Source organism: Panicum hallii, chromosome 2 (genome assembly GCF_002211085.1).
Source record: "Panicum hallii strain FIL2 chromosome 2, PHallii_v3.1, whole genome shotgun sequence".
In the NCBI taxonomy this organism is placed as follows: Eukaryota; Viridiplantae; Streptophyta; class Magnoliopsida; order Poales; family Poaceae; genus Panicum; species Panicum hallii.
Genome location: NC_038043.1, coordinates 34,101,164 through 34,117,562, shown reverse-complemented (window position 1 = coordinate 34,117,562; position 16,399 = coordinate 34,101,164). Strand labels below are relative to the sequence as shown.

At 43.8% G+C, this 16,399-nt stretch overlaps 2 protein-coding genes and 3 long non-coding RNA genes across 7 annotated transcripts; 3 read left to right on the top strand and 2 right to left on the bottom strand.

Moving 5' to 3' along the window:
* Positions 1 to 1,545: 1,545 nt before the first annotated feature.
* Positions 1,546 to 7,459, bottom strand: LOC112880325 (serine/threonine-protein phosphatase PP-X isozyme 2). Of its 2 annotated transcripts, XM_025944879.1 has the most exons (8): positions 7,043 to 7,417; positions 5,339 to 5,491; positions 3,742 to 3,804; positions 3,567 to 3,652; positions 3,400 to 3,475; positions 3,057 to 3,325; positions 2,274 to 2,352; positions 1,546 to 2,187 (listed from the first exon to the last, which is right to left on the bottom strand). In XM_025944879.1, exons 1-8 carry the CDS (start codon positions 7,187 to 7,189, stop codon positions 2,137 to 2,139), a joined length of 924 nt encoding a protein of 307 aa, XP_025800664.1. In that variant the 5' UTR covers positions 7,190 to 7,417; the 3' UTR covers positions 1,546 to 2,136. The 2 variants fall into 2 exon arrangements, 1 of the variants encoding a protein (XP_025800664.1); XR_003226288.1 differs by lacking the exon at positions 1,546 to 2,187 and having other exon boundaries at positions 3,057 to 3,312; positions 7,043 to 7,459.
* A 97-nt stretch (positions 7,460 to 7,556) lies between these two features.
* LOC112880328 lies at positions 7,557 to 9,455 on the top strand. Its single transcript, XR_003226291.1, has 2 exons — positions 7,557 to 9,111; positions 9,197 to 9,455. It is a non-coding gene; the product is annotated as an uncharacterized LOC112880328 (long non-coding RNA).
* A 209-nt stretch (positions 9,456 to 9,664) lies between these two features.
* LOC112880327 lies at positions 9,665 to 10,527 on the top strand. 2 transcript variants are annotated; one of them, XR_003226290.1, is made up of 4 exons: positions 9,665 to 9,752; positions 9,842 to 9,916; positions 9,995 to 10,081; positions 10,161 to 10,527. It is a non-coding gene; the product is annotated as an uncharacterized LOC112880327 (long non-coding RNA). The 2 variants fall into 2 exon arrangements; XR_003226289.1 differs by lacking the exon at positions 10,161 to 10,527 and having other exon boundaries at positions 9,995 to 10,113.
* Position 10,528: 1 nt separating this feature from the next.
* On the bottom strand, positions 10,529 to 11,545 carry LOC112880326 (translation initiation factor IF-2-like). The gene is made up of 2 exons (XM_025944880.1): positions 10,736 to 11,545; positions 10,529 to 10,580 (listed from the first exon to the last, which is right to left on the bottom strand). The coding sequence occupies exons 1-2, from the start codon at positions 11,383 to 11,385 to the stop codon at positions 10,538 to 10,540; spliced, it is 693 nt and encodes a 230-aa protein (XP_025800665.1). The 5' UTR covers positions 11,386 to 11,545; the 3' UTR covers positions 10,529 to 10,537.
* A 325-nt stretch (positions 11,546 to 11,870) lies between these two features.
* LOC112881967 lies at positions 11,871 to 13,692 on the top strand. Its single transcript, XR_003226562.1, has 3 exons — positions 11,871 to 12,544; positions 12,889 to 12,970; positions 13,284 to 13,692. It is a non-coding gene; the product is annotated as an uncharacterized LOC112881967 (long non-coding RNA).
* The last annotated feature ends 2,707 nt before the right edge of the window (positions 13,693 to 16,399 follow it).

Here is a 16,399-nt window from a genome sequence, read left to right as displayed (position 1 = left end):
ACACGACGCGGCGCCTTAGAAACAGGTGGGCTTACCGTGGTGTCAACCTACCTGCCCCGTGTGTCAGTGGCAGGCCACACTTTTTGACTTGGGCGCACCCGGCCCAGCTACCGCATTAAATGCTGGTAGGTGGATTGGAGACCCGCGAAGGGCCTCCTGCCACAGGCACGTGGCAGGGCCAGCCCCGCTCCCACCGTGGGGGCGGCACGTGGTGGCATCGGATCCCTTCCCGGGGGAAGGGGGATCCGGGCCCCCGAGGCCGGTTGGAGCGGTCAGGCCTGTGATGGTCCGGTCATCACACGTGGGAGCCCCGGACCTCGCTGGGGAGTCCGGGACCCCGGGGGCTACCCTACCCGAGAGCTCCCTTGCCTTCCTGGGCACGTGGAGGCCCCGGACCTCTTAGAGCCCGGGGAAGGTCCGGAGACCATGGTCCCAGCTGTCAGGCCCGGGCCGTACGCCACGTCACCCAGAAGACGAGGGGAAGATCGTGGATGTTGAGATGCTAAGGGTCTGGACACCCTAGCAGGAAGTATCTCTGTCCGTATGTACCGACAATGACCATCCCTTTTAAGCCCGGCTAGAGGGCATCGGGACCAGAAGTCTTAGCTTCGAACCCTGAATCCTAACAGAGTGGCGAAGCACAAGAAGGTGGAACAGGAGATTCGTGGTGTGGCACTGTGGCAGGAAGAAACAAAAGAGAGGAGAAAGATAGGGCGGGATCCACCTATAAAGGTGAGCAGGGGCGAAGCTACGTTATGTTTCCCTGTGCTGGTGCACCACCACCGTGAAAAACATCTCCCTATAAGGCTATAAACATGCTCTTATTTACCAGATATTGTTCTAATTTTATCTATGTTCTCTAGTATCCAATAAAGAAGTGCACCATGGTAGTTTCGTCACCAGCTTCACCACTGAAGGTGAGGAAGGGAAGGTAGGCAGAGGAGTGTCGTCTGCTGCCTACGAACCCACATACTATTTTCCGTTTTCCGGTCACCAAGCCCGCGGATGTTCCAGTTGAACATCAGCAGGTTCGACTGTCCGAAATACCTTCTTTTTTTTTTCCGATTGTCTTCCCACAAGGCTGCTAGCTTCCAACATACACATACAGTGCTTTTTTTTCTCTCCCAGACTTGCAGATCAGATTATTGATATTTTGTACATCCATCAGTCATACTCGCAAAAAATTGTTCCGCTTGAAGAAAAAAATATTCAACTGTAACAAAAAGAAAAATATTTCAGGAAAATAGAAATGTTCTGAAAGTTGATCCGAATAGTTTAATGTACATCCGATAGTCCAAAAAGTCAATCGACGGCTAAGCAAAAATATTTCAGTGCATGCATTGAACATATGCAATTATGCATGCAGCTTCAACAAGGCAGAAAGGAATCAGATACTGCTTGCTTCAACAACCACACCATTTACTACCACCACTGGCTATTTTTCAGACAAAGGATTTTCATGAACAGACTAGTTGAGTCATACATGAAATTCTATGAACAAAGAAAGTGAGGCAAACTATATAATTGCACAAGGTCAGCACAAAGTAAGGCACAACAGAGTATCAAATGTACTTAGTAAGCTTACAGCTAGGCATATTTAAATTAGAAAAGCTGCCAGAGCATGTTACATTACATGCAGATATTTCAGTCAAGTTAGTTCTAGTCGCAAAAGGTACTGGACAACATGCTTTCCTACTAACAGCTTGCAGATGTCAGCTACAAAATTTCCTGCAGGTTCCAGCGTAAACAAGGTAAGATATTCAGGCACACCACCTGCAACCCCTCCAGATTCTAGCAATGGATTTTCTTAGGGACGAGGCACCACGACAAAATTTTACATCATGTACTAGGGCACACACCCCATGAAACCCCCTTCATAGAAGCATGTTTCTCGAGCTCAAATGGGAGCTATTCTGTGAAAAACTGGATGCCAGCATCAACTCTCTTACAAATCAAAGACCTGAAAGGAGACCGCGACACACTAGATTTAGACATCCTGAAAACACCTTCTGGAAGGACCCTTGTAAGGCCTGAGCGCTTCTTACAACATGGGGCATCATCCACAAAGCTTGCCTGCCAGTGCCAGTGCTTGAAAGCATAAATTAGGCAGCAAGCGCAGGCGTTCAATGTGCAGCATCACAGAAAGTAATCTGGTGCAGGCCTCTTAGAAGGAACACCTCTTGATTCCTAGAGGAACATATGGGCACATTAGATGCTAAAGGATCAGGTGTTCAATATAGGTATGACATACTACAAAGGTGGAGAATACAAACATGTGGTGCAGCATCAAATACACAGAACTTCTTATTAAGGTTCTCATCCAGCTCTAGGATTGCAGCAACATTGCCACACCTACAAGTAGACAACTTTTTGTAAGGTAAGGAATCTGTGAGGTCAATAACAAAAATAACTATTCGCGCATCATTACATGCTGAGAAGACATGAAACAAAAGATAGATAAGTTCAGTAGCAAACAAAACCCAAGGTAACATACAAGTTGGACTGCTCTATAATATTTTCAGACTAAGTTCAAATTCAAACTAAATCCTAAAGATCCAGATCCACCTCCCATTCAAACAGTTCTCTTGGCCCGAATGGCCTCCAAATTACTAACATATTGAGCATATGGGCTACTAGAAGAACTGCAGTAGAACTACTTTACTACAGGTATGTAAATCATCTTCCAAAACTTGACAACGTACAGCTTTCAACAACCTTACTAATAATAAAAACTTTACAGAGGACATGGTCAGCTATTAAATGTAAAACAAAACCCTGGCAGCAGGGACAACAAACCGCTGAGGCTCGAATGAGTTAATAGATTGAATAAGTGGGTGAATGTTTAGCAGCATGTCCTCAAGACATATACAGTAAGTCACATATCCTCCCCATCCCTCACAATCCAGAGCTAAACTATTTTCAAACAGATTCTTGGTAATATAATAACCATGATATAGTTTATGTAATTCATCAGGAAATCAGATTTTTATCAACAGCAAAACATAAAAAATCGTTGTACTTCAAAAGAAAATTGTTAAACCATGAACTTGAAGTACCTGTAGCAGTAATTAGGGGCAGACCATACAGTTACAATCTTGTTATTGAACATCCATTTATACCCTTCCATGACAAGTTGATGCGCACGGCAAATATAATCTATGTTGTTTGAGTGGTTAAATGATGAAACTACATTTCCACCAAAGAGGAATCCTGCACCTCGAGGACTCAATCCCCAACCATCTACAGCATCCTCTGGATCAGACCATAGAAGGTCACACATGGCCCCATCATGAGGCACTTCTTGCTTGCGATCTATTACTCTTATCTGTTAGAACTTGGGTTAAAACATTTACAAAAATGACACATACAGACAAAAAATGACACCAGAGGATAACTTACCTGATCCAGTGTCGTGATAGCAGGAGAAAGGCCTCCATGGACACTAAATATTTTGTTTTCGATAAGTGCAGACAAACTGAAAAGAACACATAGATATGTCATCAGATCTCATATTCCTAATTTAGTGAATGATGGTATTGCTTAACTAAGTATCCAAAGAAGATTGCCTTAAATAGTCGAATATATCTGTGCAATATCTCCAGACATTGACTGAGCCATATTTGCGAAGGCACTCATCATAAAATCCATAAACCTGCAGAAAATGAATGAGTTCAAAGGGAAAGAAAAAGGATATGCTCTTTCATGAAAGGACAATACAATACTCTGCTAAAAGTAACCCACCTGTGTGATCTGCCTGCTCTCATGGTTTCCTCGTATTAAAGTTATACGGTCTGGATACCTAACCTGAACATATTTCAATCAACCCGGTTAGGAGCACAAATTAATTGAGGAAAAAGTTTTAATCAAACCTCATTTTTTACACATAGTACATCCATTTGATATCATTATTCTCACCCAGTAAAATGTAGTGTTAAGGTGACAAATGCAGCCTTTTTTCAAGGTAATATGGTGCAGCTGTTCTTATTAACTGTAAAGAATAAAGAATATGTACAGTAGGAAGCTGAACATAATTGCTAAAGCAGGTTTTGCATGTTATCAATATGTACTGCCATAATGAGAATGGTAAACACAGACCCTCTTGCACGACAGTTTCAAGGTATTACTCAGTGTCGTCATGAATAAGTAGCACCATGAGAGAGGTGGCAACAGACCAAAAATCACCTTCTAACAAGGCTCATTATAAAACATTTGTCTTTTTAATTTCACTAACATTCAGCAGAATGGCTGAAAGTTTTTTTCCACATAGCCAGACATGGCTAAAGGCCATGAATTCACAGTTAACTGTAATAGGTTGATACAGTTTGCCACTCAACACATTAATAAGGGATCCATGTAGGGATGATGCTTTTCCATGTAGTTTGACATAGTAAGAAATGTTTCACTTCAAACTTAGGAGTATTTGTCAATTTAAAAAATATTTGGTTTATTTCAGTACAAAATAAACTGGAGCTGAGAACTCTACTGAAATCATCCCAAGCTTTTACAATACTTATTCCTTAAATCTTTCTGAAAATTGTTAGCTTCAAGTTGAAAACAACATAACAAAATTGATACTGTGATAAGATTTGAGTCCGATCATCCACAATTTGTTGTCAGAACCCAATTGTTCAAGTGCCAACATTTGATATATAGAACTATGGACCAGCTGAAAAAATTAACACATCCTGACACAGTAATGAAGCTTCACATCTAGAACATAAGTTCAAATCCTGTGAGAAACCATTTCAAGGATTGATAAACATAGGTCTCTTATAAACAAATTATCCCTACAACCACCTTCACCACACAATGATTTAGCAAACAGGAGGAACTCACGAGGAAATTCAAATTATGTCCAGAATATCAAGGTCAATCAGATAATTCAAGACAACAAAAAATCCACAAGCTTTTGAAATTGCTGCCATTCATTATTTGGATCCTTGCTTATTTATTTTCCAACCTAAAATAATTGCAATAGGCCGTAATTGCATATACCCACATGTTATCACTTCCATGTTCCAATCTTACATAAATATCATTCAGAGAAACTAGTTCATGGTGTTGTGTGGTCCTTTGTAATGTGGTCCATTGTTATGTAGTTTCAATTAAATGGAAACATGCATCCACCATGACAGGAAGCTAATATTAATAAGAGCTTGGTCCAGAAGGCTAGCTTGGCATGTTTCGGCAGCATGCCAGAAGCTGCTTCAATAGCGAGCTCCAAAACAGATAAACTCTGAATATAAATGCTTTCAAAAGCCACGCCAGTGCTAAGTGAACCCTAAGGCAAAGAAACAATACATGTAACAGAAGTTCTAGAGGTAGCAAAAGAATTTACCTTTAAAGCCAAAAGAAGCAAAAATGTTTCAACAGAATAGAATCCTCGGTCAACAAAATCCCCAAGGAACAGATAGTTTGTCTTTGGGCAATCACCTCCAACCTTGAACAGCTCTTTCATGTCATAGAATTGTCCATGGATATCTCCACAAATCTGGGTGCAAAAGTAAATACAAATTATAGCAATCAGACTGAATACATGTACGAATACCAATCCAGCAATAAAAAAAAGGCATTTTACATGACAGATTTGACCTAGTGACTTGCAGTTAATTAGAGAATAATGAAATATACAAATACAATGAATCAAATATACAAAGTGAAATCAACAATTTATAGCTGAAAGGCAAGCACACTATATATCATAGAGGTCTTCTCCAGTTGGAAACAGGATTCAAGCTTTTGTGATTGAGTAGCAATTTGCAATCAATAATGCTAACATGACATCATTGGACACCATTACCACATTGGAATAGTTGGGCAGCATCCTTGTTATTGGGCCAGTCACATACTCCACCAAATTCACAATATCAAGTCGCTATATTTTTTTAAGTTTGGGAACCATTTTACCAATACAAAAAGTACCTTTTTTCCCTCCATCCAATACAGTTCATTTAACTGCTACAATTCCATAATTGGTGCTATCATGCGTGCTACCTCATCATGCATACTAAATACAGTATGATCTAGCTATTTGGCCATACAGCTAACAAAAGCATCAAGGTAGAATGACTTAACATAAAATGAGGGTAAGTGTCAAAAAGTGATTGTACCAAATATCAGGAGAATTTACAATTTAATAGTGGAAGAAAGAAAACCAAATTGTTAGACCTATTTCTTGGGGTGCTTTTCCCTAGATTGAAGGAGTGTAACTCCTGCAGTTTTTATTCTGGGAAAGTAAAGGCTGTAGAACAAAACGAACTAGATTAGTACATGCTGTTCCATGTAACTAAGCTAATTAATCAATAGAATGAAACTAACACTACAAATACATGCATACTGGGAGCGAATTATAGCAATAAAGTTAAACCCAAGTCCCATTCGCATGCAAATGAATGAATAGCAAAACCAGAGGTATTTCAGTTACGCCCACTATAATAAGCATGTAGCATATCAGCAAATCGACAAAACAGAGATTTACACCCTTCAACTATCATTACTTACTGAAGAATAGCCATAATTTTGACACATGTACGATACACGTAATCCTTTTCTTTTATGAAGATACACACAATCCTTTTCTTTTATTATGAAGATACACACAATCACTGACGAGTAGCCACAACACATTAGCTTAAAGAAAAAAACATGCAGCGACAAGCTCCATGTGAAGTGAGGATAAGTGTAAGTTGCACGACCTCTTCAAAGGCTTCACATCACGGCATTTTCCTCAAGCAACCGAGAAAGCATAACGACTATTTTCCCAATATCAGCTGCAAACAGCAACCTATCTGTCTGACATCATCCTGTGGCCAAACCAAACCCTAGAATCGAAATCCCGCGAGGTGCCTATTACAACCGTAAGCAGGAGCTCAACTACCTACCAAAATTGCATAATCGATTCCACATCACCCATCCGTACTACAGCTTGCAAATCACGTCGGTGGCGCAAGCCTCCCGCACCAAATCGACGCGGCGACCGAATCGAGACGGAGACGGAGACGGAGGAAGGGGAAGGGGAAGGGCGGCGCGTGGCGGCACGTACGGTGACGGGGGCATCGACGCGCTGGACGTTGCTCTCCTCGACGAGGATCTCCATGGCCTTGAGGCAGAGCGCCTTGACCTCCGCCTCCGTGAGCGGCTCGCACCGCTTCAGCTGCTCGATCTGCCGGTCCAGATCCGACGTCCCCATCTCCGCCGCCGCCGCTGCGGGGCCGTCCCCCCTGTCTCTCTCCCTCTCCTCCTTCCAGAAGCTTCCGGAAGCGCCGCGGCGGCGCGCTCCTCGCCGGGTGCTTCTCGAAGATTCTAGGGTTAGGAGGAGGCGGAGGGTGGAGGGGTGGCCGGTGGCATAGCGTGCGGGGGCCGAAGGTCTCGCTGGGGCGGTAAGGCTACCGCGATTTCGCTGGGCCCAAGATACTCTTGGCTTTGGGAATCGGGCTGCTGGCGGTAAGTTTACCGTATCACCGCGTATACCTTTTTTAACCCCCGGTCCGCTGTTCTGTCGACGACGGTGTGTTGCGAGTTTTCGGTGCGGCCATTTCTTCTCTCATCTCTCATCTTTTTATATACTATACTAAAAAGAAGGAAGTGGACTATGTTCCCAAACCCTCAATTCGTCCCTTGCGCGCGCCCCTGCTCCGTTCCGCCGGCCCGTGCGCTGGCCGGCTTTGCCGCTCCTCAGTGATCGACTATGTTCAACTTCCCGATAACACCGGAACGGAGCTCCCTGCAGTAGCGCCCATGGCGCGGCGGCAGGCGGCGGCGAGGGCGCCGTTCTGACACCCAGAACCGCTCTCGGGCGGCCAACTGCAAGTCCAGCACCACACGCACACCCTCGCCCCTGAACGCAACTCAAACTGCAAGAAACACGGCCCTAACGTTTGCGGCGGCGCTTGGGTGAAGCGCATCAGCCGGATTCCGGCGAGGACAGTGGCTGGGGCGACTTGGGGATTGAAGAATGGGTTGCTGGGGCTCTTGTGCTGCTCTGGTTGAGAGGAATCGGTTGGGGAGGGTTGGACGGTGGCGGGAGGTCGCCGGAGGCGAGGAGATGGCCGGCGGACAGAGGAATGGCGAAGCTCAGTTCGGCTTTATTTGTTCGGCTCTGCTCTTTCCTTTCCTTCTCTCTGAACCTGATTCTTGTACTTCATTTTTCTCTAAATCTTGCGTGTTAACTTCAAAAACGTCCAACGAAAAGATTGTAGGGGACACTTTCTTCTACAATTTTGATTACATACACTTTCTGTAATTCAGCCTGTATCATACTTAAATATTGCTCTGAACCTTGCTGTATACATCGGGTTCAGCCTAAATTTATCTGAACCCGAGTTTTGCAGTCCACTTATCTCCAAAATTTACTACTAAATATTGAAATCTACCAAAAGAGAAATTGTATCCCTAACACTCCTCTAAAAGTTTTGTTTCAGGCACATTTTCTGATTCAACCCCTAAACCCTCTAAAAGTTTTGTTTCAAGCACATTTGCTGATTCAACCTCTAAACCCTCCAAAAACAGCTTTGAACAGGTCTGCATAAAACCTATTGCTGGCGCCCTAGCTTTTTTTTAAATTAGCCCCTGCGGAATAAAGAACTGTGGAATAATTTTGTGAGATCTGCATAAACCCCCTGTATATATTAAAGTTCGTTACCGGCCCCTGAACCATCATTGCATTTTTAGCGTGCACGCACTGGAACATTGCAATTGACCTTTTACGTTGAGATGGCAATTCATAATAATTTAATTCTGGTCATCTTCGGTGCCTATGCTGATTCTTTTTTACTGTTTTGAATAGCGTAAAGTAGAATTACAACATCATTACAACTACGATAAAAATGTTCAGCACTTTTATATGTAATGCATGCATTTCTTGTATACTCGTAGATTAGTTAGCAAAAAGTATTGAAGCCAGTCTACCATTGCCCAGTGAAGCAATTTCGATTGGATTAAATTTGGTTAGTCGTGGGGACATTTGGCCCTCAGTTTGGATATATTTTGTGATATTTGACACTCTGTTTACGGTTTGCCCAAACCCTGTTTCTTTTCGAATATGAGTTCAGGCAAGGTGAAATGGTGTGCCAAGGGAACCATTCGGTGATTTGACGAACACACCCTGCGTCGGTAAGTCACTTAACGCAAATGGATTATCCATGATTGTGATGTTATCAGCGGTTGAAACAGCTACATCTTATTTGTGAACATGTAGACTCAAAAGAGCTTAAGCGGCAGAGGGACCGAGCATTGTCTGCTTTGTTAACGGAAGAGCAGAAAAATGAATGTAACAAGAGGCATCGTGAAGCTTACACGAGGAAAAAGGGGATTACCGGAGAGAATGAATCTATTCGTGCTGAAACTAAGCGTCAATAAAACGAAGTCAGCTTATTCAGGAGTCCTCTGTACTTGAAAGCATGGTTCAGAGTTCCATGAGTGCGATGTGGAAATCCTGGGAAAGAAGAACAAGGAAATCGAAGAAAATCACTGGACAGGCGAGAGAGACCTCGATAATCTTATTATGGAAAATAAACTGAGTGAATAGCGAGTTTTCGTATTCCTGCAGTACAGCTACAATGTCTCGGTGCAGCAGACTATTGGTCTTACTGTTATGTACCTCAATTTATTGCCCTGTTGTTGCCTGAAAACAACGCAGTTTCTAATGGGCTGTTTTGGGGGCTCATCAGGACCGAACCGTGCTGACGATGATGAGACGTCAGAATGGCTACACAGGAGTGACAGCTTCATCAGAGATTCAAGTTGCGGGCAAGGTACACGTATCACCGGACATTGGTGGCCCTGCACTCCAAATTCTAATTCAGGTTGTAATCTTTGACACTTTGTTTATTTGCCCAAGCAGGGATCGATGCCCTCGGGCGTGGGAACAACCTGAATTCACACGAGATGAATTTTGTACGTGGGGGTGGTAACCAAGGTAAATGCAATTTCAGCGCGTGCTATGCATAATGTATTTATTTTTTTCATGAAGTTATTGATGTGATCGACGTTGTAGATGATAATCTTTCGACTGAAAAGGATGTTGCTGAGTTATTTGTTAATCCAGATGAGACTTGTGCTGTCAATGAGGGGGAAATTGCAGGTATTATGTTTTTCTTTCATATAGTGATTGCGTTGAATTGTTCAATAACCATGATCTAACGTGTTTTTTTCGTACCAAGGCTATTCACAAATGGATCTTTGAATAACGCCAATATTGATGACCAACCCAATATAGATGATATTGGAGTACCACGTACAGGCACTAGGTACCTAGTACGGCTCTGCCGATCCTAATGCAGTGCAAGCAGTCTGCACTATTTTACTCCATCGCATAATAATACTATAGTCCAGACTCGGTACATAAAATTAGGTTTGAGTGCAATAGATCTTAGTGTGAATATATATTATTGTTTTGTCAGAAAAAATAAAGACTATAATCAACTTTGTATTGTACCTGAGTATTGAATATATATCTCTTCTCTACTACTAAAAAAGGCTAAGTAAGACTTTTTTTCGCTCGTCTTTTCGTTTCGTCCGTCGTCCGTTCGCAGAGCACTCAATGCAGAATGCCTACATGATGAGGCGATGGGCTCCATGAGCTGCAACATCAGTGCTAGTTTAAGAAGGTAAATTTGGATCAAACACAAATTTGACAAACTAAAAGCTAACTGAAAAAAAATTGCATTGTTATCGTCCGTTCGCACATGGAAGCTGTAATCTGGCTGCCCATCGGTGGCGGTGTTGGCATTGTTACCTGCTCCGGCGAAGAAGCTGTGATCTGGTGCGTTGGCATTGCTGGCACCTAGAAGTGATTCCTGGCCGCCCTGATCCCCGGTAGCAGTACTGCTCGAAGAAGGCGTCCTCCGCTCCACCTGGCTGGAGGTCGCCGAACGGATCTGCCCCGGCGGCCCTGGTGGTGGCACCGAAATCGTTCCACTGCACCTGCTTGGGGGCGGGGGCGGCGTGGACGCCCTTGTCCGGCGCCGCGGAAGGATCGTCGGGCGCAGCCCCAGGCGGTACGATGGCAGGCTGGTCAGCAGCGGCCCCAGGTGGCGCGACGGCAGGTTCCGCCTCCGCCACCGACTCCATATGAGGGCCAGGATTCGGCGGCATGGGGTGATTCTCTGGCTCCTCCGCCGATGGCGACCGCCGCCGATCCAGCGCTAGACGAGGGCGAGGGGGTCGCGGCGGCGGCGGGGGAGAATGCGGACGCGCGCTTCGGCGAGGGCAGGCGTGGGAGGGAGGGGAGGAACGTGGTCTTCGCCGGCGGGAGCGAGCGGAGGGTGAAGGCGCTGGGCGTCGCGGCGACGGCGGCGGCTTGGAGGAGGAGCTGCGGTGCGGATGGAGAGGAGCAGAGATCGCGAGAAAAAAAATCGCCTCACGTGTAGTGACATGCAGTGACATGTAGTGGTTTATAGTTCCTATTAACTTAATCACCTCACGTGTAGTCTATTTCATTGTTCAATGAAAAAAATGCAAGTAAATGACATGATTGTTTTCTAGCACTCAGTATGTAGTAATTTTGTGTTGGTTTAGTGGGTTGTTCATTTGTACATTTTCAGCCATCGACATTTTGCATTCACTAATTGTTTTCTAGCACCTAATGCCTTAATCATGCCATTCATTGCTCTAAAATAACTTCGTTCCGTGAATCGAAATTTGAGGTAACTTTGATCTATACTTCATGGGCAATCACGAGTCCGAAGGATACTACTCTGGTTGTGCCATGTATCATGGTTTCACTTGATTGAGAAAAATGTTTGATTAAAGCTGGAGTCAATGCTCCCTGCCGATACTAATTTACCCTGTCATCACCACAGAGCTCTGAAATTTCTAATCCCCGAACCTAGCAGAGCACAAGATCAGGTTTTGCAGTAAATGTGAATCCCCGAACCTAGCAGAACACCAGATGTCCAGATGTAGTGATCAATTTTCTAGGCTTTTGCTTCTAGCTTTAGTCATCATATTAGAGCCTTTACCTTTACATTTTCCTCATTGATTCAACCTTCCAGGTTCCAGCATAGTGAGTATCACATATCACCTTCCTATGACGTAGCGTTCAGTTTTCATCTTTGATTCTGAAATTTTAGTTGGTTCAACTTCAGAGGGGAATAACAATGGGATTTGAGTCGACAATGGATGCAAAGCCTAGGGCCACCCCTGTACCAGCACATTATGTATCCCTCATTCCCTCCTAATCTTCCCATTGTTATGTACTGAACTTTGCTTGCTTCGTCCATAGCAATTAGTTAAACATCATGTTCGATATAAGTGTTTCAACTGTTGAAGGAATCAGGATTGACTGTAAGCAAACAAACCAGCCCTGAAATTCGCCCCTACTTAGGAGTCACAACCACTAGGGTATGAACCCTTTTGCGGTGGTTGTGTGAGTCATGGGGGGAGTTCTTATGTCGAGAATCATCTGGCTGATATATGAGCTAGAAGAAAGTCAAAAGTGCTAATTGACATTGGAGAGGAGGAAAAGCAATATGCTTTCTGCCGCCACAGTGAGAAGCAAGCTATTGCATGGAAGGATGCCACACTCTGCGAACTTACTGATCTTGTTAGTCTTTTCTATGGGATTTTACTTACTTGTTTGAACTGTAATTTTTGTGTGGGGCTCACCCAATAAATGTGTTGTAGGCATTGAATTGTAGTTTACTATAAATAACCCATCTGTATATACAAAAGATATGATGACATCTTGCCATTCAAAGCTACAAAAAAGCATATTTAAGGTATGTTGCATAGCTAAGATTATATATTTCATATCTTTCTTGTGTCACGTATGATCTACTGAGTGCAACTATTTGCCATAGTTTCAGAATCTGCACGGTACATTGTTGTCCTAGCTTTACCTCTTTCTGTAGATTGCATAGCTAACTTGGCCATATTCTTTGCATGCAGATATCTGCATTCACCACCATCATTGGTCCATTGCCTAGACTGGCAGGAGGCACGCCAAAACCAAGTGACCAGCGATCAAGTTGTATGTGGCGACCACCTTGCGCATCCTAAGTCATCTGTCCTTTCTATGTTTCCACATTAGAAGTAGGTGCATGGAAATGGTTTCAGCTTTTGTAACTTAATCGAATAATCTATAATTTTTAATATTTCATGGTCATAGTATTGTATGCCTGATTGGCTTTATTTGTATCTGCTTCGCATCTCCTTCAGTAGTTGCTGTAATTGAGCATGCCGCTTAATTTATTTTCAATCATTTTCAGTCTTTATTATATATACTATACTTTGTTGTATTGGTAGTATCCTATTTTTTGTGATATATAAAGGGTTTGAAACAGGATGGTTGTCTGTTCTTCAATCTCCACGGCGCATCCCATCTCCAAAGCAAGGCTTGTTTGAAGGAGGTGATGGCATGACGATGTCCCTGCAAGGCATTGTTGTCCACAATTGGTCTGATCCCCTCCTGCTCTCCATAGGTAACTAATCCACAATTGCGTGGATTGGTTAGCAAGTGTTGTGTCCACGAGTGAGATCCGGCACATGGACTATCTGTGCAGGCACAACCTCTCTATGTGAGTTTTGTTTCCCTAGCTTCTTTCCCAGCTGTTGATCGGAATAGCAATATTAGGTACTGGCATTGATTTATGTAGATCTAGAATGCCTACATTGACATTTATATATTCAGTGTTGATATGATGTACATTGTAGCCTTCCAAGATTTTGATTTTGATCACAAATATTTTTGTATCTTCTTTCTGATTCTTGCCAAGAGATCAGATATTTTATTTAGGGGAATCACCAGACGCTAGGTGCATTTTATTTCCTTTTGACAACCTTTCGAATTGATATAATCTTGCTTGCACCGCAGACCATTTGTGAGCTGGGAGTTGTGACATAGATGACATTTAACATGACGTTTCTGTTCCCGAACTGAGTAGGATTTAATTTGTCTAAGCCCTGATGAGAATAATTAAGGGCACTGCCTTTGTGACTTGTGAGTCATGGTAAACAAACAGATGAATGAAAGCAAAGGCGATGGATCATTACAACTAACTCGATTAACTGATCGATATGTTGCTGTCTACTGAGCGGTGGTTGTCCTTGCCCAACTGAGAAGTTTAAGCCAAGCGGGTGCACGATGTACTTCAATAGCATATGTACCTTTTTTTATATAATTCCAAACTACGAGCTTGAAGTAGAGATTTTCGTGTGCTATGTTTGTACTTACTTGACATATGTTTATGCTTATTTCTTGAATGAGCATCAAGCGACATGTTGCTAAGATCAAACTATGTTGCTTGTGCTCCGTATATCGCACCGTAGCAACGCACGGGCATACTCCTAGTAGACTATATTATTTGTACAACACGTAGCACCTTAGTTGATCAACTGTATTACCTTGCGCCTAATAGCATATGATTCAGTATGGATTAATATATTCCATTAGTTACTAATATCTGAATCACCTCGTTGACCCAAAGGAGCGATGGAGGGAGAGGTACAGAGCACAAATGTCGTCGATGTCTACCCAAGAGAGGGCGCTAATTAATCAGCGTCGCGGGAATCATACCACGTGAAAAAGCTGCTGAGGACCGAAGAAAATGTTGAAAAGGAAAAGTTCTGGAATAGATTGCCAGCACGGAAGGAGGGGAAACGTGAATATAAACGTAGAATGAAAGAATTCACAGCCAACAACTTACACCCCGATTCTATAGCTATGGCAAACCCTCAGTTCGTGCTCGAACTTATATTTCCAACTCCCGTAGAGCCTGTGACCAGTGCGAGTGAATTGGTTATTCCGGATTTCAGCGGATCACCTGTTTACATCCCACCGATACTTGAACAGACACCAGATGTTTAGGGCATGGAGTCTGGGGTTGGACACAATCTACCTAGGCGTCATGTGGTTGCTGTTGAGAGAAATGCACTCCAAAATCAAAGAAATACGGAGTTCCATACAACCATTGGGAAAATCGTAGTTGAAGATATGATGCAGACAGGTGTGGCGAACAACTGTCAATAGAATCCCGTGAAGGTAATAACTGCCCAATAACAAAGAATAAATTTATAAACAATAACTGTTATATTAAATTATTGAATTTAATATGCGTACTGATTTTTATTCCAGAAGGACAACACGACCACCAGGATTATATGGAGCCGATTAAGACTTAAGGACATGAAGAAATCAATACCGGTAAAATGAAAAAAAACTCTAATAAAAACTATTGCTACATCGTCTAATTATGTGGACCAAACAAACTAAGCATTCTCTCCGGGTGGATCTGCACCTAAGGTCAGTAGCTGGATGGCATCACAGTTACCGCCAATCTGCCCTAATCCTGATGGTAATAAAGACAATTTAATCTCATGTACAAAAGCAGTTTCATGATTACTAAGTTGACAAAGTGATTGTATTTTTAATTTTGATTTAAAAGTTTAGGTGGCGCGCGACGGCAAAATGACCCTAAGTTGCAGACACAATCTCCTATGGTCGAGGATGGTATGCTCCCTACTTTTATTTAACAACTTTAGTCAATTTGATGTCACATTCTTGTCAACTTAATGATCGTACTATTGAAATAGATGGCAATGAGGATGTTATTTTTGAGGAGGATGACGAAGAAGATGAGGGTTACCTTTTCGCCGAACAAGGTATTGGCAAAACATAAGTGATGCGATTGGAAAAAAGGGTGTTAACTTCTACTATAGTGGAATATTAATGGCGTTTAATATATGTACAGATGGTGAATCCAACGATGATGTCGATGTTACTTCATGTGGAGATGATGCCGATGTGCCAGATGTAATTTACCAGTACATACGGACAGGGGTACCTCCTGCTAGGGTGTCCAACCCGAAGGGCGCAAGGTTATCCGTAACCTCGCCCTAAGCCTTTGGGTGATGGGGCGTACGGCCCGGGCCTGACAGCTGGGGTCACGATCTCCGGACCTCACCCCGTGCTCTTGCAGAACCGGCGCCTCCATGTACCCACAAGGACAAGGTGCTCAGGGACGGCCACCGCGGGCCCAAACCACCGCGGGGTGGTCCGGTGCCGCCACGTGTGGAAGCCGGACCCCCTGGGGGCCTGTGCACCTGGGCAGGCCTCAGGGGGGCCGGACCTCCCATCCCTCCGGGGAGGAGGTCCGGTGCCGCCATGTGCCCTAGAGGAAGCGGCTGCTAAGCCAGCTCTGCCACGTGTCCGATGGGAGTAAGCCTTCTATGGGACACCAACCCAACTACCGCATTAAATGTGGGTAGGTGGGGTGCGTGTGCCCATGACAGGTCGTGGGCTGCCCACTGACACGTTGGGCAGGTATGACTGACACTACGGTAAGCCCGCCTGTTACCGAGGCGGCGCGTCGCATCACCGTGCTGCGCGCCCGGGCGGGCGGTGTGTAGTCACATCACAGTGCCGCGCGCGTGAGCAAAGGGTAATTATGATCTGCTGCAG

What these genes read in the sequence shown, in the direction of transcription:
- LOC112880325 (XM_025944879.1), bottom strand. Translation starts at nt 7,189, where the DNA reads ATGGGGACGTCGGATCTGGACCGGCAGATCGAGCAGCTGAAGCGGTGC. An exon ending in AGAGCAGGCAGATCACACAG is followed by an intron (nt 3,653 to 3,741) that starts GTGGGTTACTTT and finishes CATTTTCTGCAG; the next exon opens with GTTTATGGATTTTATGATGA. An exon ending in TATTTGATGCTGCACCACAT is followed by an intron (nt 2,188 to 2,273) that starts GTTTGTATTCTC and finishes ATGTTCCTCTAG; the next exon opens with GAATCAAGAGGTGTTCCTTC.
- LOC112880326 (XM_025944880.1), bottom strand. Translation starts at nt 11,385, where the DNA reads ATGTCACTGCATGTCACTACACGTGAGGCGATTTTTTTTCTCGCGATC. An exon ending in CAGCTTCTTCGCCGGAGCAG is followed by an intron (nt 10,581 to 10,735) that starts GTAACAATGCCA and finishes CTGATGTTGCAG; the next exon opens with CTCATGGAGCCCATCGCCTC.